Source organism: Taudactylus pleione, unplaced genomic scaffold (assembly GCF_031769625.1).
Source record: "Taudactylus pleione unplaced genomic scaffold, aTauple2 ptg000205l, whole genome shotgun sequence".
Lineage (NCBI taxonomy): Eukaryota > Metazoa > Chordata > Amphibia > Anura > Myobatrachidae > Taudactylus > Taudactylus pleione.
Window position 1 is genome coordinate 1920392 of NW_028284607.1, and position 27301 is coordinate 1947692.

Here is a 27301-nt window from a genome sequence, read left to right on the forward strand (position 1 = left end):
TCTTTATTACTTGAATACACCTCATACATTCCTACACTCTGACTAGTAGACCTGTTGGAGACTAATGCCCTTTACCCGCTCTGTGAGAGCAATACACTTACCTTTGCATTATCAAATTCCAATAGAATTCTTTCAGATCTATATATTTCTGTCCCTGCAGCACCATCATTTTACATTTTGGTAGAAGTTCCTCTTTGTGTCTGTTAGTAGAGTGAAAGCAGCTGAACATTTCATCACTTCATTTAATGTGAATGTCTGTATTATTGACCTTGTTGGTTGGGGACAGTAGCTGCTCTTATTGGCTTCACATGATTCCTGTTAATAAATTGTGTGCTTTACTTTACTCATTTGCAAAAATAATTACCAAGCTAGCAAATTCATGTGTTCACAATTCTTTGATGTTTAACTTTCCCTTAGATGAACCAGTTGCCCCTTGTTAAGCCGTACTTACGCTCTGTTCAAAATCACAATAACAAGTCTGTAAATGAGGCTCTCAATAACTTGCTGACAGAAGAGGAGGATTACCAGGTAACATTTTTTCTTTTAAATCCGTTTATTTCAGTAAAACCAAACAGGTAACCTGAAATCATGCACAATATAGATTTGAGACTAATAATTATCTTGTAATATGGAGAGACTCCACCACGCCAGAATGAAACTGTATAAAATACATAGTAAATTTAGAGTTATTTCTCATTCATCCAATGGAGGTTACTGGAACTACCATGGAGTGTAGAGTGTGGTTCAGTGGCGGAACTGCCGGAGACAATGGAGGCCACCTCTTCTCTATTATTCCAACATCCACCACTGGAAGTCTCTGCTATGTGTCCTGAACTTGTCATTCGAACACTGAGAAATGGCGCACAAATCAGCATCAGTAGTGCGCCACTTCCGCTCTGTGTCCCGGACAGACTTGGTGCTCCTGGCTGCGACCAGGGCCGTATTTAACCACACAAGGCAATACAGGGTCAGGTGGTCGTCTTCTATCCGCCACTGTAATGTATTTCCCATTTTCTTTTGTTCATTGACGGGATGCGAGTGGATGGATGTGCTTGGGTGGAGTGCTCATAGGAACAAAGCGAGTGCTGAGACTGAGAGGCCAGGAATCTATAACTTGCATAGTGCAGTCACAATCGTCGTTGCTCAGCAACATCCTGGAGAGGGCTCCCAGCAGGACTGGCTGTTAGCAGCATCCCCAAATTGCAAGGCGTCTGCTCTCTCAGGGGTCTATTTACTAAGCAGTGTTAGGAGACAAAGTGAAAAGAGATAAGGTACCAGCCAATCCGCTCCTAACTGTCATTTTTCAAGCACAGCCTGTGACATGGCAGATAGGAGCTGATTGGCTGGTACCTTATCTCCGTTCACGTTATCTCCATCCAAGGCTTAGTAAGTAGACCCCTTACCCACCAAATAGCAATGATCTGTAGTAAGCTTTCTTAAAATTGAATGTGAAAGACATAAAATTATGACTGAAGTTTTAAATATTTTAGTATTAAGATACTGTGTCAGTAGTTAAGTGTTTAAAGAGCTTGGCCTAGATAGTTCTCATTTTCATTATTTTAACAAACAGTCCAAAGTGAAGATCCCATAATTAAACTTTGGGGATTTATTAACATCACTGTAAACAATTTTTGAGATTTCTTTCAAAATTTTAAAAACCTGTTTTTTTAAGAATATCTAAATTTAGCGTTTTCATGTTTATTGGAACATACTGCTGTGTCATATATCATATGAAAGTCCATAAAAAATAGGTTTAAAATGAGACCTTACCCAACTCTCTAGCTCAATTAGGTGAGCTACGAATGCAATTTAAAAAAATTTGAATAGCAAAATTGAAATAAATTGCAGCTTTAAAGGCATATAACTTCAATACCAGTGTCCTTATGGCATATAACTTCAATACCAGTGTCCTTATGGTATATAACTTCAATACCAGTGTCCTTATGGCATATAACTTCAATACCAGTGTCCTTATGGCATATAACTTCAATACCAGTGTCCTTATGGCATTTAACTTCAATACCAGTGTCCTTATGGCATTTAACTTCAATACCAGTGTCCTTATGGCATTTAACTTCAATACCAGTGTCCTTATGGCATATAACTTCAATACCAGTGTCCTTATGGCATATAACTTTAATACCAGTGTCCTTATGGCGTATAACTTTAATACCAGTGTCCTTATGGCATTTAACTTCAATACCAGTGTCCTTATGGCATTTAACTTCAATACCAGTGTCCTTATGGCATATAACTTCAATACCAGTGTCCTTATGGCATATAACTTCAATACCAGTGTCCTTATGGCATATAACTTCAATACCAGTGTCCTTATGGCATATAACTTCAATACCAGTGTCCTTATGGCATATAACTTCAATACCAGTGTCCTTATGGCATATAACTTTAATACCAGGGTCCTTATGGCATATAACTTCAATACCAGGGTCCTTATGGCATATAACTTCAATACCAGGGTCCTTATGGCATTTAACTTCAATACCAGTGTCCTTATGGCATATAACTTTAATACCAGGGTCCTTATGGCATATAACTTCAATACCAGTGTCCTTATGGCATTTAACTTCAATACCAGTGTCCTTATGGCATTTAACTTCAATACCAGTGTCCTTATGGCATTTAACTTCAATACCAGTGTCCTTATGGCATATAACTTCAATACCAGTGTCCTTATGGCATTTAACTTCAATACCAGTGTCCTTATGGCATTTAACTTCAATACCAGTGTCCTTATGGCATTTAACTTCAATACCAGTTTCCTTATGGCATATAACTTCAATACCAGTGTCCTTATGGCATATAACTTCAATACCAGTGTCCTTATGGCATATAACTTCAAAACTAGCCTAAAAATTGTGTTTTTCTTTACACCCATGGTAGCATATAATGTGCCAAATTTTATTGAAATTAGTGATTGTAAGGTAGAATTTAAAAAAAAAATTGTGTTTATTTGATTTTGGAATGAACCCGGCACAAACAGTTATCTTGCCCCCGGGCTATTGGGATGAAGTTACGCCACTGGCCTGGCAATTTTAAATTGTATCTCTATAGAGCTGAAATTCCGCCCCCTCTATACCATGAAACACAGCCAGAAGATTTGTTATTTCTAATGTGTCTGCTGGACCTGGATTTACTGTTAGTGGTAGCTATTTTAGAGCCATCTAGGTAGGAATCTTGCTAGTAGATGCATTGCCTTTTTAAATATCGGGCATTAACACAATCAGAAGTACTGGGTTTTACAACCCGAAGTGTCGTAAATAAACCCCCCGTGTATCTTCTCATGCATGTCTGTGTCCAGGATTAGATCTGTTTTGTATTATGGCCCCCTCCTCCTACATTTACCTTGTTGACTGTTATGGCGTGGCTGTGATGCCCTCTGCACTCATAGTTTATTATTTATTTATTTTATTTTAATTGTGTCTGTCACAGTACTAGAGTTATAGATTATCTAACAGAATGGTTAAGGCCATGCCCAGGGCTGAGAAGCCTCTTTGTGTTTCCGTAAGGGTGGCAGTGCTGGTGTGAGCATGGTTGGTTTGTTACCTTTCTTTTGGTTACCTGCTGTTACAGGATGTGTCTGCAACGGGATTTTAATCCCTAAAACTTCCTAGGTTTGGGTCTCAGCCCTAGTGTGTCTAGTGTGAACCCTCAATGTCACTGACAATGCGAGCTCCCGCTCATAGTCAGCGACTTCGGGCGACATTGTCAGTGAGGGCCATGCTGCTGCGCTGTCGCTCCTGACATCACGGGTGTGTATGCACTTGCTGATGCCGGGACCACCACCGGGTCCCGTTGCACGATCATTAAATGTGTGCCCAGCTTTACTTTCGATAATTTGTGGTGTGTATATTGAGGCAGGATAGCCAGTTCATGTATTTGGGAGGTTGACCATTCACCGATTGGTGGCTACTTCTTGGGTGGCGCAGTGTGTGACCTCAGTTGACTTGCTGTTTCAAGTGGTCAACTTGGTCTTTAGATTACCCATTCACAGGTTTCTACAGCATCTCCATTGACGCCAGTTTTGAGCGTACCTTCCCTTAGGGGGACAGCTTTGTTAGTTCTGGTATTCCCCATTGGATTTTCAGAAATGGATTTAACATAAGTACATAAATACTAGGGATGTGCAGGCTCGGATAGGTTCGAGTTTGCACGTGGAGTTCGGATTTTTCCCTCCAAAAAAACGGAACTCAGAACGAGGCAAAACGTCATCTTACATGGACGAACATCATCATTCCTGGACAAAAGACCAGGAATGATGATGTTCGTCCATGTAAGATGACGTTTTGCCTCGTTCTGAGTTCCGTTTTTTTGGAGGGGAAAATCCGAACTCCACGTGCAAACTCGAACCTATCCGAGCCTGCACATCCCTAATAAATACCGGTTTATACTAGTAATGACTAGGTAGGAAAATAAATCTTCACTAATGTTATAAAGAAGCCTTTTAGGACAGTTGAACAAGACAAAATGTTCACTGCCATATAGTTCAGGAAAAAAAATTATAGTAGTATTTGGACCAGATATGTTTGTGAAGAGCTCTGAATGCTCTTTGTGCTTAGTGAGCAGAAATTACCTCCAGTTCAATATACTATGGCATATATCACTACACTCCCTGCCTTAATCCACTCAAGGTGTATATAATACTTAGAGTGCCAGATAGTAAGCTCATTTCTACTTCAGGGTCCATAGGGGGTCCACAGGGTTGACCTTGGGGTTATAGCTGGAACAGGATCCATGGGCACCACACAGTTAAGCTTTTAGCTCCCAGGATGCACTTGGGTCCTCCTCTATACCCCGCCCCCGAGCCACAGGCACCTCAGTGTAAGCTGGTGCCCGGCCGGAGTCGGTCACCGCGCAGGGGGGCTGCAGGAGCAGCCCCCAGAAGCTTTTTATTTTAAGTTAAATTTTATTTATTTTTAATCTATTTTTACTACAGACGGCAGCGAAGGGCTGTCTGTACAGACGCCCACGCTGCCGCTCTGATCCCCGACTGGCGCCGCGACGCCAGTACTGATCTGGGGATCGCGGCGGGAGGACAGAGTCCGTACTAGCCGGACTCTGTCTACCTCCCAGGACTGCTGCCGGAGTCGCCGGGGATGCAGGTAAGCCGCGCGTCGCTGGCTAGCGGCGGCGCGCGGAATGCCTTAAATGCAGTCCTTTAGCCTCCGGTCCTGGGGACAGACCGGAGGCTGCTGGCAGTGGCGGCGGGCCCCCCCCCATAACCCGTGGGACCACTAGACCACCAGGGATAACCGGCAAGCGGGAAGCCAGCATCCCTGGGGTTATGGCCAGCCAGGGGAGGAAGCCTTCCCTGTCAGCGGCTCCTCCCCTCAGCTCAGCGCGCCTTTCAGCACGCAGTCTGGCGTCGCTGAGCTGCAGATTCCTCGGCCACTCCTCCTCTGAGGTCTCCAGCGGCCATTTTCCCACAGTGGCAGCGCAGATCTCAGGGAGCACGCGGACCGGTCCCCCTGTGTACCTCTCCCCTGATTAAGGACAGCGTACACAGCACTATAGCCCTCCCAGACACTGAATCTGGGCAGGTTGATTGTAGTGTAAAGGTGCAGTGAGTATATCTTCCTGCATGGTATGTGACTTTTTGCTAGTGCTGCCTGTCTGTGCTTATTTTCTACTTACTGTCAGCTTATACCTATCCCTTTACTTCTCCTACAAGCCCTGCAGGTGTGTGGGGGAGGGGCGTTTCTACTGACCTCACTTATATAGATCACGTATTTGTGAGGTCCGTCACATACAGTAGTGTGCTACTCAGTGCCATATTGTGGGCTGTTGTTCAGCACACCGGTGAGTGCGTTTCACTTCTACCCTGGTGCCAGATATATAATATATTCTGTCATGTCAGACGAGGAGGTTGAGCGCTCAGTGGCTCCGGTGTTGGCCTCCTGCGGACGCTGTCACAGGATGGCCTGTGTAGTCGATGCCAGGTGGCTCCTGGCCCATCCAGACCTTCTCTGGTGCAGGAACCACCGTGGGCGATGTTTTCTCAAGTGCTGGTGTCTATTGCGGACCGTCTGTCGGTCCCGACTGCTCTCCCTACTAGGGCGGTGCCCCAGCCGACCATCCCCCATTCCCCGGGTGTCCCGAAGTTATTGCGGAGTCCTCCTGGGTCTCAATCAGTTGGTCCCTATGCGGGGTTGCCTATGTATATACAGGCTTCCCCTGTGCCGCAGCAGCCTGTGGTACCTTTTCAGGCCCCTATGGCGACGCCTCCACCATGGGTGGATGTGCTCTCCAACTCCGTGCAAAATTTGGCGGCCGCTTCCTCGGCTTTTCAGTCAATGTTGCAGACTGACATGCCTTCTAGGATTTCTAAACGCCCACTCATGACACGGGCTGCTCAGGTATCGGACTCAGAGGGTTCCTCAGATGATGGGGAGGTCCCTGATGACACTGACTCGGACGCCTCGGTCCAGGAAATGGATACCAAGTCGTCCATTAATGTGCGAGCACTAGTTAGGGCGGTGCGAGCTATTCTTCTTATAGAGGATGAGGCACCGGTTCCTAGGTCGAAGTTTCCTAGTTTCAAAAAAACTAAGGTGGCTTCTGCGGTGTTTCCCCTGTCGGATCAGTTGACGGATCATATGGCGGTAGCTTGGCAGGCGCCCAGTAAGAGATTCCTTCCTCAGAAGCGGTTGGCTTCTAATTACCCCTTCCCTGAGGCACATTGTAAAAAATGGGAAACTCCACCGGCGGTGGATTCCCATGTCACCCGTTTAACTCGGGGCGCCACCTTACCATTACCGTCGATATCCTCGCTGAAGGATCCCACGGACAGGAAAGTTGAGACTTGCTTAAAGTCTATTTACTCCCTCTCCGGGGCGGTGGCCCGACCGTCCATGGCCATTTCCTGGGTGGCCAAGGCCATTGAGGGGTGGGCCAATGCATTGGAAGATACCTTCCCGGACGACGCTCCGGATGTCCAGCGGGCGTTGTTGGGACAAATGAGGGACGCCGCTTCTTACATTGGAGAAGCTTCTTTAGATGCTAGTCTGCTGACCTCGCGGGTATCGGCTGCAGCGGTGTCTGCCCGCCGATCCTTATGGTTGCGGTCCTGGAGAGCGGACTCTGATTCAAAGAAAGGTCTGGAGGCCTTACCTTTCAATGGGGAATTACTATTTGGTCCGGACTTGGACAAAATAGTGGACACCCTGGCTAAATCCAAGTCGGCCTTCCTCCCTTCGGCGGCACTGCCTGCTAAGGTTCGGAGTTCGGCTTTTCGTTCCTTACGGGTTCAGGGTAAGGCGAAAGGTCAGTCCTTCCCGAGACAGTCTGCGAGTAAGACGGCCTCTAAACCCAAGAAGCAAGCCTGGAGTGCTCGGCGCCCTTCTTCCAAGCAGGAAGATAAACCTGCGGCCTGATGGGACGGGCCTCCCTCTGGGGGACCTCAGAGTGGGAGGCCGACTTCTTCTATTTGCCCAGTGCTGGCACAATACCACCACGGATGCCTGGGTTCGAGAAGTGGTCTCCCAGGGGTACGCCCTGTCTTTTCGGCACAGACCACCCCACCAGTTTTTCTGCACAAGTCCTTCTCAGAACAAGACCAAGGCGTTACAGGTTCAGGAGGCTATAGAGTCCTTGCTGAAAGCAGGGGTCATTGTTCCCGTTCCTCTATCACAACGAGGGACGGGGTATTATTCGTCTCTGTTTCTGGTGCAGAAACCCAATGGTTCTCATCGCCCTATCCTCAACTTGAAGTCTCTGAACAAATTCCTCAGAGTTCCCAAGTTCAGGATGGAAACGTTACGTTCCATCATTCTGGCGATGGAACCGGGGGATTACATGGTGTCCCTGGACATCCAGGACGCCTACCTCCATGTTCCGATAGCATCTTCACACCAGCGGTATCTGAGGTTCGCTATCCTTCAACACCACTATCAGTTCCAGGCGCTACCCTTTGGTCTCTCCACGGCACCGAGGGTGTTCACGAAGATTATGGCGGTCATGGCCGCACATCTTCGGAACCAGAATGTACGGCTGCTGCCGTACCTGGACGACCTCCTGTTGCTGGCGAGCTCCCCGGAGGTACTGCTTCAACATCTCCACCTGACGATCGCTTGCCTGCAAGCGCACGGGTGGTTGATAAATTGGAAAAAGTCCTCTCTGATTCCATCACAGCGGATGGTTCATTTGGGAGCCCTGCTGGATTCGCGTCAGCAAAGGATCTTCCTGACTCCGGAGAAGGTCGCCTCACTACAGCTGCGGATACGCAGTTGCCTGAGCCGTTGCCGCCTGTCGGTCCATTCGGCTATGAGAGTTCTGGGGTCCATGGTGTCGACATTCGACATGGTGGAATTTGCCCAGTTCCATTCCCGGCCCCTGCAGGGGCTGATTCTATCAGAATGGAACGGGTTACCTCACCGGATCCGCTCTCAGGTGCTGGTGTTGTCTCCGGACGTTCGGCTATCTTTGGCTTGGTGGCTTCAGACAGCTCATCTGGTGGAGGGGCGCCCATTTTGGATCCCGGACTGGGTCCTGCTCACGACGGATGCCAGTCTCCGGGGTTGGGGGGCAGTGACCGGCTCTTTGTCGCTTCAGGGTCGTTGGTCAGCGGAAGAAGCACTTCTCCCCATCAACATCCTGGAACTGCGGGCAGTATACAAGGCCCTGCAGTCGTCCGGCCCCGCTCTTCACGGAAGGGCGGTACAGGTGCAGTCCGACAACGCCACCACGGTGGCGTATATCAATCACCAAGGCGGAACTCGCAGTCAGGCAGCGATGTCGGAGGTGTCTCGTATCCTGTCTTGGGCGGAGGGTCACATTCCAGCGATCTCGGCGGTCTTCATCCCCGGAGTCCTCAATTGGGAGGCGGACTTCCTCAGCCGTCACGACGTGCATCCCGGGGAATGGTCGCTTCACCCAGAGGTGTTTCAGCTACTCGTGGACAGGTGGGGACTGCCGGAGCTGGACTTGATGGCCTCCCGTCACAATCAAAAGTTGCCCGTTTACGGGTCAAGGACAAGAGACGCAGGTGCAAGTCTGGTGGACGCGCTGTCGGTGACATGGACGTTTCACCTGGCGTATCTGTTTCCTCCGATATCCCTGCTTCCTCGGGTTCTGCGGAAATTCAAGCAGGACGGCGGCATGCTCGTGCTGGTAGCTCCGGCGTGGCCCAGACGTCCTTGGTACTCCGATCTGAGGAGCCTCTCCATCGACGCTCCGTACCTTCTTCCTCAACGTCGGGACCTGTTGTCTCAGGGGCCCTGCCTTAACCCGGATCTGGGTCGGCTGTCTTTGACGGCGTGGCTCTTGAGACAGCCGTCTTGAGGTCTCGGGGCTTCTCCAGTTCGGTTATTGGTACGATGCTCAGGGCACGCAAGCCTGCTTCAGCACGGATTTATCACAGAGTGTGGCACACTTACTTTCAGTGGTGTGAGTCCAGACTTTATGATCCTCAGGTGTTCCGAGTTTCTAGGAATTTCTTCAGTCAGGATTGGATCTCGGCTTACGCCTTGCATCTCTGAAGGTTCATGTGTCCGCCTTGTCCGTGTGGTTTCAACGGCGGATTGCAATACTACCAGACGTTCACACCTTTTTCCAAGGTGTTCTCAGGATCCAGCCTCCCTTTGTGCCTCCTGTGGCTCCTTGGGACTTGGCGGTGGTGTTACGGGTCCTGCAGGGTCCTCCGTTTGAGCCTCTTGAGGCGGTGGAGCTCAAGTGGCTGACATTTAAGACGGTTTTTCTCCTGGCAATTGCTTCGGCCAGGAGGGTGTCTGAATTGGGGGCGCTTTAATGTCGCCCTCCTTTCCTGATTTTTCACCAGGACAGAGCGGTGCTCCGCACTCGTCCTGAGTTTTTGCCCAAAGTGGTCTCGAAGTTCCATATTAATCAGGAACTTGTTGTGCCAGTTTTTCAGTCCCCTGATCTTTCAGCTGGTGAGACTTCCTTAGATGTGGTCCGGGCGCTTAGAATTTATGTAGACCGGACGGCTTCGGTTAGGAAGTCTGATTCCTTGTTTATCCTCTTTGGTTTTCACAAGAGGGATTGGCCTGCCAACAAACAAACGTTAGCCCGTTGGCTTCGTTCCGTTATTTGTGAGGCTTATGCACAGGAGGGCTTACCTGTGCCAGCCTCTGTTAAGGCTCATTCCACTCGTTCTGTGGGTCCCTCTTGGGCTGCTAGACGTGGCGCTTCTGCTGTTCAGCTGTGTAAGGCGGCCACTTGGTCTTCAATTCAAACGTTTTTGAGGTTCTATGCGTTTGACACCTTTGCCTCTCAGGATGCATCCTTTGGGCGCCGGGTACTCCTTTCAGCACAGGAGCGTCCCCGCCCTTAGTTGTACTGCTTTGGGACATCCCCAAGGTCAACCCTGTGGACCCCCTATGGACCCTGAAGTAGAAAACAAGAGATATGGTAAGAACTTACCTTTGTTATCTCTGTTTCTACGAAGTCCATAGGGTCCACAGGGCGCCCGCCCTGACGCACCTGGCTTCAAATGGGCTGTGTGGCTGGTCACCGGTTTTCCGTCTCCTATTGCTGTGAGTATGGTTTCTTGTGTGTTCCAGTCTTCCTTCTCTCTGTTCCATATTCTCCTCTGGCCTAGGCTGCTTACCAACTGAGGTGCCTGTGGCTCGGGGGCGGGGTATAGAGGAGGACCCAAGTGCATCCTGGGAGCTAAAAGCTTAACTGTGTGGTGCCCATGGATCCTGTTCCAGCTATAACCCCAAGGTCAACCCTGTGGACCCTATGGACTTCGTAGAAACAGAGATAACAAAGGTAAGTTCTTACCATATCTCTTGTTATCTTTTCACAGGGCTTGAGAGCATCCATTGATGCATATGACAACTTTGATAACATCATCCTGGCACAGCGGCTGGAGAAACATGAGTTGATTGAGTTCCGAAGGATTGCAGCCTATCTGTACAAGGGCAACAACCGCTGGAAGCAGAGTGTCGAGCTGTGCAAGAAGGACCGATTGTACAAGGTGGGGGGAAACAAACCTCTAACATAAAACACACATGCACAGAGATACTGACGTGTTTTTTCTATACTTCTTTATACATATATTAAAATAACTTTTTTGAGAAATCTTTTCTTGTAGCTATCATACAAATATATATACTGTATATGGATTCATACATTGGCATAGAGATTCCCTTTGTTGGCTTTGTAAGATTGCAATCCTACCTAGAACAGGCTTCATTATATACACAAGATTATTGATACATAGTTCTTACACCACATCCTATATATAATACCCTGCATATATTGTCATTCCTGCTTTATTTTAATGCATGATCTGTGTTGCTACTGTCTGTACAAGTTATTTTACTTCTCAAAATATACTAAACTCAACTGTACTTACTGATCTGACATAACTGCCCGAGGCTCATCATTCCTACAATCCTGCACCTTCACAGGACGCAATGCTGTATGCCGCAGAGTCAAAAGATACAGAGCTGGCGGAGAAGCTGCTTCAGTGGTTTCTAGAGGAGGAGAAACGCGAGTGTTTTGCTGCAACTCTCTTCACTTGCTATGACCTGCTGCACCCAGACATTGTATTAGAGTTGGCTTGGAGACACAACATCATGGAGTTTGCCATGCCTTATTTTATCCAGGTCATGAGAGAGTACTTGAGCAAAGTGAGTATTCTATATTTTTGTGGGGTATTTTCTTGGCTTCGGAAAACTGCATACAGCTGTCAAATATATGTGTAAAACATCATGATGTCTACATGACCGCCAGCCTCCAACAGCCAGACATCAGTTAGTTCTGTACAGAGCAGTGAGATACCCTGCTGATTGAGGACATGGTCTTTCATTGTTATATGATCTTTCAACAGGTGGATAAGCTACATGCTGCAGAGAGTTTGAGAAAGGAGGAGGAGCAAGTTACAGAGCCAACTCCTATAGTATTTGGTGAGTAAACAAAAGCCGTAGTTATTAAGGTTGAAAAAGGACAAAGATCTATCCAGATCTACACTTCATAAATTCTAATTGTGTTGTTCTGAAAGAAGACCAAACAAACCACCCCCAGTCAGTTGCCAGTTTAGCCTTATGAATAGCAAATGATAATTGGATAAAGTCCATGAATCAATCAGCCCGATAAGTTCTATATTTATTATAGTTACATATTATACCACTTTCAGACCAAAGCCTGGACTTCACCCTGCTTTTTCCCCGGTTATTGAACACACCCCTTTCACACTGCACTTTGGTCCCGGGTTATTCCTAGGTCGACCCCTTTCACACAATCTGTGTCAGCCCCGCAAAACTGTGTGCGTCATAATAAATTTACTCTTTTGGGCACACAAAGTTATTGTAATGAGAAGAGGGTGGTGACTGCTCCCCAGCCGCAGGCTAGCTGGGTCAGTCCAGGAATAATCCTGGTAATGACCAGGGTCGAGACCCTAGCAATTTAGACCCAGCTAGACCCTTTCACACAGACAAGACCCGGCTTGCCCCAGCAATATCCCAGGTCCAAATCTCTGTGTGAAAGGGGTATTCCGCTAGACTGCAGGCTGGGCAGGGCGCTGGGGTAGCAGGTAGGGAGCCTGTGCGCCCGATCCCGAAAAGGGTGTGTGGCTAGCGAGGGGCTGTGGCCTTGTGACACGCCTCTAATTTGTCACACTTGGGGCATGCCCAGCACTTACGGAGGTGCTGGGCTTCCCCCAACCTCTCCCTTCACGGTGAATAGATGCCCTGCGCATGCACATGACGTCTGTTCACCCGGCGGTGATCATTCACCTCGTCTTTTCCCACCCGCAGAACACTGCGGCCCGCCGGTTGGGAAGGCTCTGAGCATGCTGTTTTAGTTGTGCGCAGCTAGAAGGGCAGGGGCGCATTTTGCCCTTTTAAAATCGGGCTGGGTGTGGCGCCCTGCTAAAACATCCTAGCGGGAACACTACATATCTTGTATCTTGTTTGAGAATTTGCCATGACCAATTCATATAGTAGGGAATTCCACAGCTTACTCACTTACTACAGATGTACCCACATACACCTATCCTCAAATCGTGCTGAATAGCGCACCACAGACTTTGCTACTTAGCAGTGCCAAAATACTAATCCTAAGTGCATAGTACACTATAAGAAGACTAAGCCACCAACTAAGGAAAAAGTGTCACAATCAAGGAAAAAAGTAGCAAAGTTGAAGAAAAAGTACACAATGCATGTTAAACAGGCGAGAGACAGGTGCACTACAAGTGACCCACGCCAGGCATTGTTATGCTTAATCTGCATCTTTATACCATCTCCTTTGATAAAAAAACCCTAAACCTAAGTACGTAGGGCCTGAGTTTTCACAGTTGAGCAATACTTGTCAAAATACTTTACCGTAGTTGCTCACTGCAACTTTTTACTCGCACTGTGATTGACAGGCCAGCAGCGTTTGGGGGGAGGTAACAGAGTGGCGGCAAAAATGCAGGCGTGTCACTCTGTCTCTGTGATCCCGAACACAGCCCCAGCGTCTCACTTCCTACGGCCATTCTGCGGGACCATAGACTTAGGAAAGTCACAGTCAAATGATCTGCGACCGTTGCTGCATCTGTGTATGCAGATGCCTGGATTTGCAAAGCCACAGGTGGTTGTCACAACTCTCAGCTGCTATGACATTTGCATATTTTCGCATATTAGCTGCATACACAGACGCAGCTGCAGTGTCATCGGCGTACTTCTCTGAATCAGGCCCATAGTACATTATATGCGAACTAAGATGCAAAATTGAGGAAAAGTATGCAGTCTGTGTGAAGGCAAACTACAGGGTTGATAAGTGACCCATGTGCCATGCTTTGTTATGCTCAATCTTTGACTTTACACCAATTTCTATGCAACAAAAAAAACGAATGCGGAGTACATAATACACTATTTGCAAACTAAGAGGCAAAATTGAGGTACAGGTTGTACAAATAAGGGAGAGTATACAGCACAGGCATCTCACACCATATGGCCAAATGCTATAGGTGTATGAGGACACCTCTCTGTGCTGATGGTGAGGCAGTTCTTCTTTCAGTTGATGACCCTTTCTCCTCTTTATGAAGCATGGTACAAAACATTTATTAAGCAAATCTTTGTAATGGCCTTCAGTATATTTCTGAAGAATAAATTGGTCACCTCTATACATCTTTGCTTCTGAAAGTAAACCTAGTTTTTCTATCATCCTTTGTAATGTGGCCCTTTCACATCCTTTTGCAGCCGCTGCCTGGCTCTCCTTTCTGTCGACTAGTGTGTGTTTATTGCATTTAATTTGTAAGTAACATACTGGCATGGATGTGTAGTTTTTTTTTTTTTTTCCTTAAGATTATTTTTACCAATTATAAATGACCACTCCCCGGTCTCTCACCCTGCATCTGTCTTATTATGAGCAGAGGACAGTCACTATTGCGGACCTCTGTACCATTAACAGTGTCCCATCTCAGTCATCCAGGCACTAGCATCTGATAATCTGGGGGCCAGCAGTCACAGTTGGCGCCAATCTTAAAAGGAGATAGATAGATGCACAACCTATGATAGTATTTACACAACAAGCATATAAAAAAGTGTGACTCGGAGTGAAAAGAGTTGGAGAGTTTGTTAACGAGGTTATTTAGTAATGGAGGGGGGCAACAGGAAGAGGAAAAAGAGGGGAGGGGAAGTGCCCTGGTGAGAATCAAGAGTTATTGAAGTGATGTCATGTAGAAAGACTAGTTATATGGGACTATGGGTGTAGGTATGCTATTATGCACAGCCCAGGTTCCCTTTCTTGGTGAAATACTTTTTTACAGTATAATGTATTCTGTACATTACACTTGCTAAACTACAGTGCATCTGGAAATTATTCACAGCGCTTCACTTTTTCCACTTTTTGTTATGTTACAGCCTTATTCCAGAATGGAATAAATTAATTTTTCTCCTCAAAATTCTACACACAATACCCAATAATGACGACGTGTAAAAAGTTTTTTTGAGATTTTTGCATATTTAATAAAAAAAAATAAAAATCTAAGAAATCACATGTATATAAGAAGTATTCATAGCCTTTGCTCAATACTTTGTTGATGCACCTTTTGGCAGCAATTACAGCCTCAAGTCTTTTTGAATATGATGCCACAAGCTTCGCACACCTGTCTTTGGGCAGTTTCGCCCATTCCTCTTTGCAGCACCTCTCAAGCTCCATCAGGTTGGATGGGAAGCGTTAGTGCACAGCCATATTCAGATCTCTCCAGAGATGTTCAATCGGATTCAAGTCTGGGCTCTGGCTGGGCCACTCAAGGACATTCTCAGAGTTGTCCTGATGCTGCACCTTTGATATCTTGGCTGTGTGCTTAGGGTCGTTGTCCTGCTGAAAGAGGAACAGTCGCCCCAGTCTGAGGTCAAGAGCGCTCTGGAGCAGGTTTTCATCCAGGATGTCTCTGTACATTGCTGCATTCATCTTTCCCTCTATCCTGACTAGTCTCCCAGTTCCTGCCGCTGAAAAATATCCCCACAGCATGATGCTGCCACCACCATGCTTCACTGTAGGGATGGTATTGGCCTGGTGATGAGCGGTGCCTGGTTTCCGCCAAACATAACGTCTGGCATTCACGCCAAAGAGTTCAATCTTTCATCATACCAGAGAATTTTGTTTCTCATGGTCTGAAAGTCCTTTAGGTGCATTTTGGCAAACTCCAGGCGGGTTCCCTTGTGCTTTTTACTAAGGAGTGGCTTCCGTCTGGCCACTCTACCATACAGGCCTGATTGGTGGATTGCTGCAGAGATGGTGGTCCTTCTGGGAGGTTCTCCTCTCTCAACAGAGGAATGCTGTAGTTCTGTCAGAGTGACCATCGGGTTCTTGGTCACCTCCCTGACTAGTGCCCTTCTCCCCCGATCGCTCAGTTTAGACGGCCGGCCAACTCTAGGAAGGAGTCCTGGTGGTTCCGAACTTCTTCCATTTACAGATGATGGAGGCCACTGTGCTCATTGGGACCTTCAAAGCAGCAGATATTTTTCTGTACCTTTCCCCAGATTTGTGCCTCGAGACAATCCTGTCTCGAAGGTCTACAGACAATTCCTTGGACTTCATGCTTGGTTTGTGCTCTGACATGCACTGTCAAGTGTGGGACCTTACACGGACAGGTGTATGCCTTTCAAAATCTTGTCCAAACAGCTGAATTTACCACAGATGGACTCCAATTAAGCTGTAGCAACAACTCAAGGATGGTCAGTGGAAACAAGATGCACCTGAGCTCAATTTTGAGCTTCATGGAAAAGGCCGTGTGCTATCTTCCATATGTATAGATTTCAAATGTTTTGCAACGTAAACGCCAAAGCTTATGAGAGTGACAATACACCCCCAGTTCGTAATCCCATCCCTGAAGACCATTGATGTTTTTTAAATTAAATTTGCAAAAAATCTCTCAAAAAAAAAAAAAAACTTTACACGTTGTCATGATGGGGTATTGTGTGTAGAATTTTGAGGACAAAAATTAATTTACTCCATTTTGGAATAAGGCTGTAACATAACAAAATGTGGAAAAAGTGACGTGTTGTGAATACTTTCCGGATGCACTGTATACAGTATTTTCTTCTTCAGGGTCCATAGGGTCCACAGAATCTACCTTGGGTATTAGTGGAAACGATCCATTGCACCAAACAGCTCTAGCTCCAGCATGCATCGATCCTCCTCCCTATATATCCCACCCCCAGCCACATGCATTCAATTTTTTTGTGTGATGCGCGGCAAGTATCCAGACGCACCTGTTATACAGCGGGACTGTCTAGGCAGTCCCAGGCTTTTTTATTTTTTGATTTACTTAGTTTTTTGAACTACCGAGTTTATCAGTACCAGACGCCGCTAAAGACGCAGGTACTGCGGCGACTCCTACCTCCGCCCGGGCCGAAAACACCAGCACCGCTATATGCCCTGAGGTTCTCGGCAGGCCTCAGCGTGGCTTAGCTAGCACCTGTGCTGAGGCCCGGACTGCAGTTCTGACACGGAGATGATAGGTAAGTGCGCGGCAGTCCTAGCATCCGGTGTAGGAGACGCCTCGGGTGCAGCTGCGGGTGAAGGCCTCTTGTGATGTGTTCTCGCTAAGGCGGCCGGGTCATTATCGTCTTTCGCTGGGGATGGGTAGTGGGCGCACTAGAGCACACTAGTTAGCGTCTACTACTATGAGGCCAACGTACCCGTGCCGTCAAAATCGCAGCTTAGTGGAGATAAGGCGATCCCCCGGCTGCTGCTCCCCCAAATCAGACGCAACTTCCGGTACGAAGTTCAGCGGCTGGTTTGCTATATTTGACTAGGAAGAGTCTGTCTCCCTGTATATCTCTCCCTTGGGCCTGGTATACAGCACTCTATATCCTACCATTACCCCTCCAGGTCTGGCTAGTTGATTCAGAGTACCATTTGCAATAGCAATTGTGCGTATTTATGCATTGTATGTGACTTTAATGCTAGCTTCTGTATTGTACTGCTGTTTTGTTTCAAACTGTCAGTTGTACCTATCACTGTGATTCTCCTCATCCCACTGAAAGGTGTGGGGGGTTTCATTGATAAGGGAGTCGCACTGCATTTATACTGGTACACCTTATACCATTTATACATTTGTCATGTCTAAAGGTGTAGGTGAGAATGATATGCCAGTACTCAGATCATGTGTATCTTGTTTGGCAAGCCTATCTGAGCAGGATGTTAACCTGGATTGATTGTGTAGCCTCTGTTGTAAACAGTACATCTAGAGTACATCTAGAGCTCCAGCGCTAGAACCACCCGGGTGGTATCAGGTTTTGTCGCCCTTAGTGGACAAAGTCGCAGAAGCGTGGGCTCTGGCTGCGGTATTTCCCCATGCTATGGGGTATTCACGGCAGTGGCATTCTTCTATGTATATGCCCCCCATGAATCCCTGTTGGGTTGATTCTACTGCTCATTCTAGTCGGAGTATGATGCCGTCTATAGCTCCTCAGCAGCCAGATAGACAGACAGGTGGTGGCAAAGCAGGGGCATAAGAGAGGTTCCTATCAATTGCCTCATGATGACCTGGGCTCCTCTTCAGACTGAAACTTAGAGTTCTGGGTCTTACTCGGAGGAAGAAGACTATCATTTTCTGTGGATGTCCCCTCTCTGGTGAGAGCGGTTAGATCTATCCTCAGTATAGAGGAAGAGGAGGTCCCACAGACAGCCAAGGTGGTCTTTAGGCATCAGAATGTGACTAAAGATTATTTTCCTTTGTCTGCGCAACTGACGAATCTTATATCTGAGGCATGGAGTACTCCTGAGAAGCATTTTCGTGCTACAAGGAATATAACCTCTCGATAACCATTTGCACTTGGTGATTGTAACAATTGGGAAGTTCCACCAACGATTGACGCTCATGTCACAAGGTTGATTAGGAGTGCTACGTTACCCATTCCTGCAGCATCCTCTTTAAAAGAGGTTACAGATAAAAAACTTGACAATCATTTGAAATCAAAGTTTTCATCTGGAGCTATTACCAGACCAGCTATGGCTGTAGCCTGGGTAGCGAAAGCTATGGAAGAATGGGTGACCGCTATGGAAGGTACTCTATCTGATGCTACCAGAGAACAGCAGTCTTTTTTTTCTAGCAGATGCAAGAAGCAGTTGTGTATATGGGGGAAGCGGTCATTGACGCAGGTATTCTGGCTTCAAGGGTCTCCGCAACTTCAGTTGCAGCCCGGAGATCCCTTTGCCTTAAGACCTGGAAGGCGGATGCAGGGTCCAAGAAGGCTCTTGGATTTTTGCCTTTTGCAGGGAAGATACTGTTTGGACCAGCACTGATGACTTCTCTGGCAACACCGAAGTCGGCTGTATTGCCATCCGCGACTACCCCTAAATTTAGGCAGTCGGCAACTTTGTCCTTTCGCCCACAGAGTAAGACGAAGGGTCAGTCCTCCTCTAGACAGTCATGCCCGCAGGACACGTCAACCCAAGAAATCTTGGTCAAGCAAATGTCCTGCCTCCAAACCAGATAGTAAGTCTACTGTCTGATAGGCCGGGCCTCCCCCTTTGGGGTCTCAGGATTGGAGGCCGACTTTTACAATTCTCCCAGGCCTGGTATCAGACAACTACGGATGCCTGGGTTCGAGAGCTGGTTTCTCAGGGTTATGCCATCACGTTCCTGAGGCATCCCCCTCAGAGGTTTGTGAATACAAACCTTCCTCTAGACCCTGTCAGGGAGTCTATTGGGGCCCTCCTGGAAGCAGGAGTTATAGTCCTCGTTCCTGTGACGCAACAGGGAAAGGGTTATTTTTCAAATTTTTTTTTTTATTCAAAACCCAAATGGGTCACATCGCCCTATCCCGAATCTGAAGTCTCTCAACAGGTTCATCCATGTGCCAAAATTACGTATGAAACCCTACGGTCAATTATGCTGGCGATGGAGCCTGGGGATTTTATGGTCTCCTTGGACATACAGGATGCATATCTGCATGTTCCGATTGCACGATCCCACCAAAGACTTTTGAGATTGGTGGTAGATCAGCAACATTACCAATTTCAGGCTCTACCCTTCGGGCTGGCCACAGCTCCCCGGGTATTTACCAATATAATGACAGTCATGACTGCTCATCTCAGACAACAAGGAGTCCTGATAGTAGCACAATCTCAGGAGATATTACAATGTCATCTCCAGATGACCATTGTCTTCCTACAAGAGCACGGCTGGATAATAAATTGGAAAAAGTCCTCTCTTTCTCCAACCCATCAGATGGTGCACATGGGGGCGCTGCTGGATTCTCTGGGACAGAGGATTCTTCTACTAGAGGACAAGATTGTGGCACTACAGTCTCGTATGCGCAGTCTCTTTGCAAGCACAGTGTGTCCATACACTTGGCATTGCAGGTGCTGGGCTCCATGCTATCCACATTCGACATGGTAGCTTATGCCCAGTTCCACTCTAGGTCCCTGCAGAACTGGATTCTGGCTGATTGGGATGGTCAGTATCATCGGATAAAGTCTCAGATGATCTGCATCTCACCAGAGGATCGGCTCTCCCTCGCTTGGTGGCTGTAGATGACTCATTTAAACATGGGTCGTCCGTTATTGGTCCCAGATTGGGTACTCCTCACCACGACGCAAGTTTGCGAGGACCGGGAGCGGTGACCGGTCACCACATCTTCCAGGGAACATGGACGGTTCAGGAAAGTCTCCTACCAATTAATATACCTTTAAAAAGAGGTTACAGATAAAAAAACTTGACAATTATTTGAAATCAAAGTTTTCATCTGGAGCTATAACCAGACCAGCTATGGCTGTAGCCTGGGTAGCGAAAGCTATGGAAGAACGGATGACTGCTCTGGAAGGTACTGATGCTACCAGAGAACAGCAGTCTTTTTTTCTAGCAGATGCGAGAAGCAGCTGTGTATATGGGGGAAGCGGTCATTGACGCAGGTATTCTGGCTTCAAGGGTCTCCGCAACTTCAGTTGCAGCCTGGAGATCACTTTGCCTTAAGTGCACAGAGCGCTTATACTGGCGCAGGACCTCCTACAAGGCAGGCTTGTCCAGATTCAGTCCAACAATGCGACAGCAGTGGCCTACCTCAACATTCAGGGAGGCACACTAAGTCTGGCAGCCATGAAGGAAGTGGCGGCAATTCTGCTGTGGGCAGAATGCCATCTACCAGCAATCTCGGCAATATTCATCCCAGGTGTTCTCAATTGGGAAACGGACTTCCTAAGTCACCAGGACATACATGCCGAAGAATGGACACTTCATCCAGATGTCTTTCAACTCCTGGTGGACAAGTGGGGAGTACCGGACGTAGACCTCATGGCGTCACGTCACAATCACAAAGTCCCCAGGTACGAGTCCAGAACAAGGGACCCCTCAGCCACCTTCATGGACACTCTGGCGGTGAGATGAGATTTCAGATCGGCATACCGGTTTTCTCCAATCTCCCTCCTCCCAAGGGTCGTCAGAAAGTTCAAGCAGGAAGGCGGCAGATAATACTAATAGCCCCTGCCTGGCCCAGGAGGCATTGGTTCTCCGACCTGACTTGTCTATCCATAGATGGTCCACTTCCACTGTCTCTACGGCCGGATCTGCTAGTGCAGGGTCCCTGCCTATATATGAATTTACCACGACTGGCTTTGACTGCATGGCTGTTGAGTCTGCCGTCCTCAAGGCCAAAGGTTTTTCGGCCTCTCTGATTAAGACAATGCTGAGGGCAAGGAAGCCTGCTTCCGCCCGCATCTTTTACAGAATTTGGCATTAAATTTTTCTTTAGTGTTCTCACAGAAAATATGTCCCTAAGATTTTCAAGGTTGCAAGAATACTTGCTTTTCTTCAAGCGGGATTAGACTTACGTCTTCGTCTGGCTTCCTTGAGAGTTCAGGTTTCTGTATTGTCAGCTTTGTTCCAATACAGAATTGCCCCTCTGCCGGATGTTAGAACATTTTTGCAGGGGGTTCTCTTGCTGCAACCTCCATTTGTCCCTTCGGTGGCATCATGGGATTTGACTTTGGTTCTCAGGGCAATGCAGACGGCTACCTTTGAACGTTTGGATACGGTGGACTTAAGATGGTTGACAGCGAAGACGCTTATTCTCCTCGCTATCGCTATGGCAGCTCTGTCATGTTGCTCTCCATATTTCATTTTCCATCAAAATAGAGCTGTCTTCCGTACTAAGGTGGTTTCCCGTTTCCATATGAATGAGGAGAATGTAGTTCCGGCCTTTCAGTCTTCAGACCTGTCTACAGGTGAAGCTTCCCTGGATGTGGTTCGAGCCCTTCGTATCTACTAGGATCGTACCAGCTCAATCAGGAAATCAGATTTGCTCTTTGTGTTATATGGGTTTCACAAACAAGGCTGGCCAGCAAATAAGCAGACTTTAGCTCACTGGCTGCGTACAACTGTTTCTCAGGTCTATACACAGGCTGGTCTCCCTGTCCCAAACAAGGTGACAGCACCTTCTACTTGGTCTGTAGGACATGGTGCCTCGGCTGAACAGCTCTGCAAGGCAGCCACTTGGTCTTCAATCAATAGTTTTATCAAATTCTATGCATTTGCTACTTTTGCCTCCCAGGATGCTTCCTTTCGGCGGCGGATTCTCCTGCTCTGCGCAGGAGCATCCTTACCCTTAAGGGAACTGCTTTAGGACGTCCCCAAGGTAGATTCTGTGGACCCTATGGACCCTGAAGAAAAAAATCAGTTATTCTATAACATACCTTAGATAACTCCTTTTCATAGGGTCCACAGAGCACCCTCCCTGATGCACCTGGCCTCAGTTGGGATCTGTTCTTTTACTTTTTTCGTATCACTGAATTCCTCTTTGTATGTTGAGTGTTTCTTGTGTGCCATGTACTTCCTTCTCCTCTTTCCGTCTCTCGCCGTTAGGCTTGTTTACAAACTGAATGCCTGTGGCTAGGGGCGGGGTATATAGGGAGGAGGACCAGTGCACTCTGGGAGCTACAAAGCTAGAGCTGTTTGATGCAAGGTAGATTCTGTGGACCCTATAGACCTCGAAGAAAAGGAGTTATCTAAGGTATGTTATACCATATCTCTGATTTTTTTTACAACCACTTAATTTCATGGTTTTAAAATCTCATCCGGCCCTTTAACAGTCTTTTTCCTTTGTAAAGCTGACCCTCCCTATGGAACTGCAGCCCCCCTTTACTGTATCGCTTGTAGATGAAATACAAATCCTCTAATTCCTCCAAAACAGAGGTGTTAATATGCTTGCAGACCTGAAAATCAGATTACATAATCCACTCCCAGGAAGGTAAAACCACACAAGGGATCAACGCCAGCTGGTGCCCTCCAGAGTAAAGCAACAAGTATTTCAGACAATAGCCGTTGTGTATTAGTAATACAAAGAGAGTGTGATCTAAGTAAGTAAATTATGTACATGGCGAAAGGAGATAAAATAGACCCTTCGCCTTAAGGGCCCAGGCTGTAATCATAATGACACCATATCATATAACAATTTGAAAGTTTCTAGAGACATAAATGTCTATCCGTTCCATACAATCAGCTGCGTTAGTGTCATCTGAAGATGACTTAAGAAAGGGTGGCGGTAAAGGCTCCATCCAGGCGCGTAACTACCATGGGTGTGGTTGCTCTGGGGCCCGCCTCCCCTGCACCCAGCTCACCTCAGTGGCTTTACAAGGCAAAAAGCCGCTTATGATCCCTCCTCCAAACTGCTTTTTAGTCACAGGCACACTTCAGCCTGTGACTAGGGAGCAGTTGGCTGCACGGATCATCGGCGCTGCGGGCCCCCCTCCTCTGACACGTCTCTCACTAAGAGATGCTGGGAGGAGGTGTGGCTGTGCTGACCACATCCGTGCCTCCTCCCAGCTTCAGTGAGGAGGAGAGATGGAGTGGCACGCCGAGCTCAGGTGAGTAGCGCGGGGCTGGAGGGGGGGCATAGCTAGACCTATGGGGGCCCCATGGAATTTTTGCTATGGGGCCCCCATACCTCTGGATATGCCCCTGGCTCCATCAGATAAATAGCAGCAGAAGTACAACAAACTCTCTGGAGTACCGATGTGTCCTCCTACAGTATTACTGCTGTCGCATCAAAAAAGGTTCTCGGCGCGTCGGGCCTTGAGCAGCTCAGCTTGTGCCGACCGTCATTTTCATCCGAAAATGTGTCTTCGTCGCAATCTAATGTGACAAACCGCTTCACGAGATTGCACTGATTAATTTGATAATGCAACACTTGTACATGTGTGCGACTGAGTCTGAATCCGTATACGAAGTGCTAAGCACCTTTTTTCATGCCAAATTCCATTGTGTACAGACTACCACACCAAGATATTCAAGTGTCGCATATCAAATTAATCAGTGCAGTCTCATAAAGTGATTTGTCACATCCCATTGGCGAAAAAGAGGCTCGCACCAGGCGTCTCACACCACATGGCGTATTTCGGCTTGGTTTATATGGACACATTTGCATATTGTTGGGATTCTTCAGTACAATCTTGGGTCCTTGCTCTGCAACCAGATATAAAACCCAAACATTCTGTCATTTATTACCCCTACCACCACCACCTCTAGAAAAAACATATAAAATGTTTGCCTGGCGTTTTAAAGAAAATGGGAACAAGTTATTGGAGTGAGAGTTGTCTGTCTCATAATAATGACGTTTCAATGAAATTCTTACTTGCAGGTCAACAGCTGATGCTTACAGCAGGTCCAAGCGGAGTGGTGCCACCTCAACCAGCCTTCGCTTATGGATACACCCCACCATCAACATTCACCCAGCCTCCTCCTTCTGTTTCTCCTGGTTACGGATTCAACATGTAAACTCTACAGTGTCCTTCCTTCTCACTTGGAATGCACCAGGAGGGGGTGCTTTTAGCCTACACTTCAGGAGCTGACTGTATCTCATGTTGGACACCTTTATTTATTACATTTTCTCTTACAGACTTATCTAGGAACGGCAGCTTTTTGGCCATTCACTACCATATTTTCATTACAATGTTTTATTTCTTTGTATGGAGAGGAAGGGCCTAGAGCTGCTGTCTTTATTGATTTGATGAATCTTACCCTTGCTTACAAAGGCATCATCCTGTACTGTATACTGAGGAACTCAACATGGCAGCTCCATTCCCACACACAAGCCCTTACCAATCGCTGCATCTAACTCACCTTAGGATGTCAACATGGACAGCCATGCCAGGTGTATATCCCTATTTTCTTTCATTCCCCCAGATACGCAGCAGACATCACATCTGGTGTAACCATCTCTTTTTCCCACAAAACCCCTACTCTCCTCATTATCACCTCCTATTTGCCACCTCTGTTGTATGTTGTGTTAGTGAGGGGGTGCTTGAGAAAAAATGAAGCACTGTTTAGCAAACATGCTCCAGTATGTTTAAAGCTTGTATAGTTGGCCTTGTGTTACACCGGCATTGCTTGTATTGCAAATTTGGCCTGCTACAATACATATTAATATTAAATACAGTAAATGTATAAACCTATTTAAACAATTTGAACTTGTTGTGTGTTTGATCAGACTGGTTTACTGAGGAAAGTTTACATATTATCTTATTAGCTCCTTCTCTCCAGCAATACTGCATGATAGTATCCTGAATTCCTCATTTTCTCTTACTATTTTTTATTCTTTTTAAACAGATTCGACAAGAATTTATATTTTTTCTTTTTTTTGTGCTGCTTTTTTTTGCACGGTGTATTGATTCACTGCACCCTCCTGTCTGTGTTGGGGGCTCCTATAGTATCTATAGGGTTAAATAACATACCAGCAGTTCATTATAGCCATTCAGGGATAATGTTTACTCCAATTATATTAAAATTGTGAACAAACACTGACACAACAGGATCAGATCACAGAGCCAATGTGTAAAAATGCTGATAAATCACTGGTAATAGTCCAGAATTGTTACGTCTCATGAATTGGGTGCTGAGAAATGTTTTACCTTCCCCACTTACTAACACGGCTCCTCCTCAGCAGTACATAGAGTTTTCATGTGTGTGTTAACTTTTCAAGTTGGTCATTTGTTTAAAACCTGCGTCAGAGACAACGCATGTTCTTGATGCATCCTAAATTAGTTTTTTGTGTTGTGGTTTACTATTATTTTTGTGTAAAAAGAAATGTTTTATTAAATGTATTGCACAAAGAGCCTACTAGATCACATCAGGAGAGACAGTCCCACCTATTACTTTGCCATACATGCTCGTATATTCTCCATGTACTGTTTTGGGTGGTGCATGTCTTTTGGGGGGAAAAGGGGGAGGGGGGGGGGGTGTCAGGAAGTAATATCTATAACTTTTTCTGTTTTTAGATGGCTTGTTTTATGGAAGTAAAAACACCGGGTAATACACTATTATTTTTGTTCAGATCATGGCACTCTGCGGTAAAGGGATAGTCAAAGGTTTACAATTTATGCAATGTCTTGTTGAAAAACAGAGAAGCAAAACCAGGCTATGTGTAGCTTTCTTAATGTAACCCCTAAGTTTCCATGTTACAGTATGTTCCAGAATAATGCACTTTGTTTAGAATCCAAGAGTGCGGTTAGGAATACTGCTCCATTGCTTGTGGAAAGGGTCCAAAAATCTACTTGCTCCCTTCATATTATCCCTGTATTGCAAGTTGGACCATTAGAACAATGTCTTTCTGAGCCAGACTGGAGAAGCTCAGTCAGGTTTTGACATGTGCTGGATACCATAGTTTTAAGTAGTACAGATATGCTTCTTGAGACAACGCGTCTTAATTACAGTAGCTTCCTCACCTCTCTCTCATTTTAAAATTGGGACTTATTTCTACGTGCTCAGTTGCACACCACCTCAATGTTTTTTGTTTTCTGCAATATTACAATGTTTCCATGTTTTCTTTGTGCCATGTCTATCAAATCATACTCTTAATAGCATCGTATGTAATGAATTTAGAATGTTCTCTCTAAGTTATCGCTATGAATATTGTGCTATTCATGAATATTATGAACCAGACATTCAATTATAAGTGTTTAAGCCGAGAAGTGCTGTCTCTGCTGTATTTTGTGCACAAAATGCCATGGCTGCTGATTTACATGTACTCTGCCTGTTAATTTAATGGTCAAAACTGGAACATCACAAAAAATGTACCGACAAATGGGCTATTCAAAATGACAATGAGAATTGTTCAGTATTTTCTGACCTCTATTTGAATAAATGATAAATATTAAATCATGTATGTGCATTCTAAGAAGGCAATATTTCTTATTAACAGTTTAAAGAAAAGTTGAAAAAATAGTGTAGGCCAGCAGAAGGAGGAAAAAGTGCTAATTTATTGGACATTGACATTTCTATTTAAGGTGTTTGCTTTTTGTTTTTCCTTTATTTTATGGGGTAAGGCAGTACTTACCAAACTTTTTTTAAATCACGGTGCCCTAGATTATCATCATTGTTTTCACGGCACCCCTAGGCCAAATTTTATTATTGAGAAATTCACACGTTGACCATAAATAATTTAATTTGGTCCTAGATTACCATCCAGTCGCACCCCTGCGAGTGCCCCATGGCACCCCAGGGTGCCACGGCACCCAGTTTGGGAATCACTGGGGTAAGGGTTAAAAGATGAATGACATCATTGCACCTCTCTACAGTGATACTAAAATACAGGTTGTTTTGTTGTTGTTTTTTCTAATAGTGCAAAATAGCTATTTAAACCTGATTCCATATAATAAATAAGTAATGTGCAGGTGTTTAATAAAGTTGTACTGCATCAGGTTTATATAGCTATTCTTTACATAATTTGATTTAAAAAAAATAATTTATGGCAAAAATAGTTTTTACATTTAAAAATTGCTTTAGGGTTATACTTTATGCTTGTCCAAGGACTTCACAGTCCAGCAAGAGGACAGGCCAGCTGCAGAGGGTGAGTGTTCCCGAGGACCACCCTGTATTGCTGCGTGGGAGAGG

The 27301-nt window shown here is 46.2% G+C and overlaps 1 protein-coding gene across 1 annotated transcript in view; it reads left to right on the forward strand.

Moving 5' to 3' along the window:
• Positions 1–26571, forward strand: part of LOC148517944 (clathrin heavy chain 1-like) — a 90911-nt gene extending 64340 nt beyond the window's left edge. Inside the window, exons 28-32 of the mRNA XM_088477835.1 lie at positions 418–528; positions 10784–10954; positions 11391–11612; positions 11813–11888; positions 24051–26571. Of these exons, the coding sequence (XP_088333961.1) occupies positions 418–528; positions 10784–10954; positions 11391–11612; positions 11813–11888; positions 24051–24187 (717 nt within the window). The 3' untranslated portion in view covers positions 24188–26571. The remainder of the gene's footprint in view (positions 1–417; positions 529–10783; positions 10955–11390; positions 11613–11812; positions 11889–24050) is intronic.
• Positions 26572–27301: the final 730 nt, after the last annotated feature.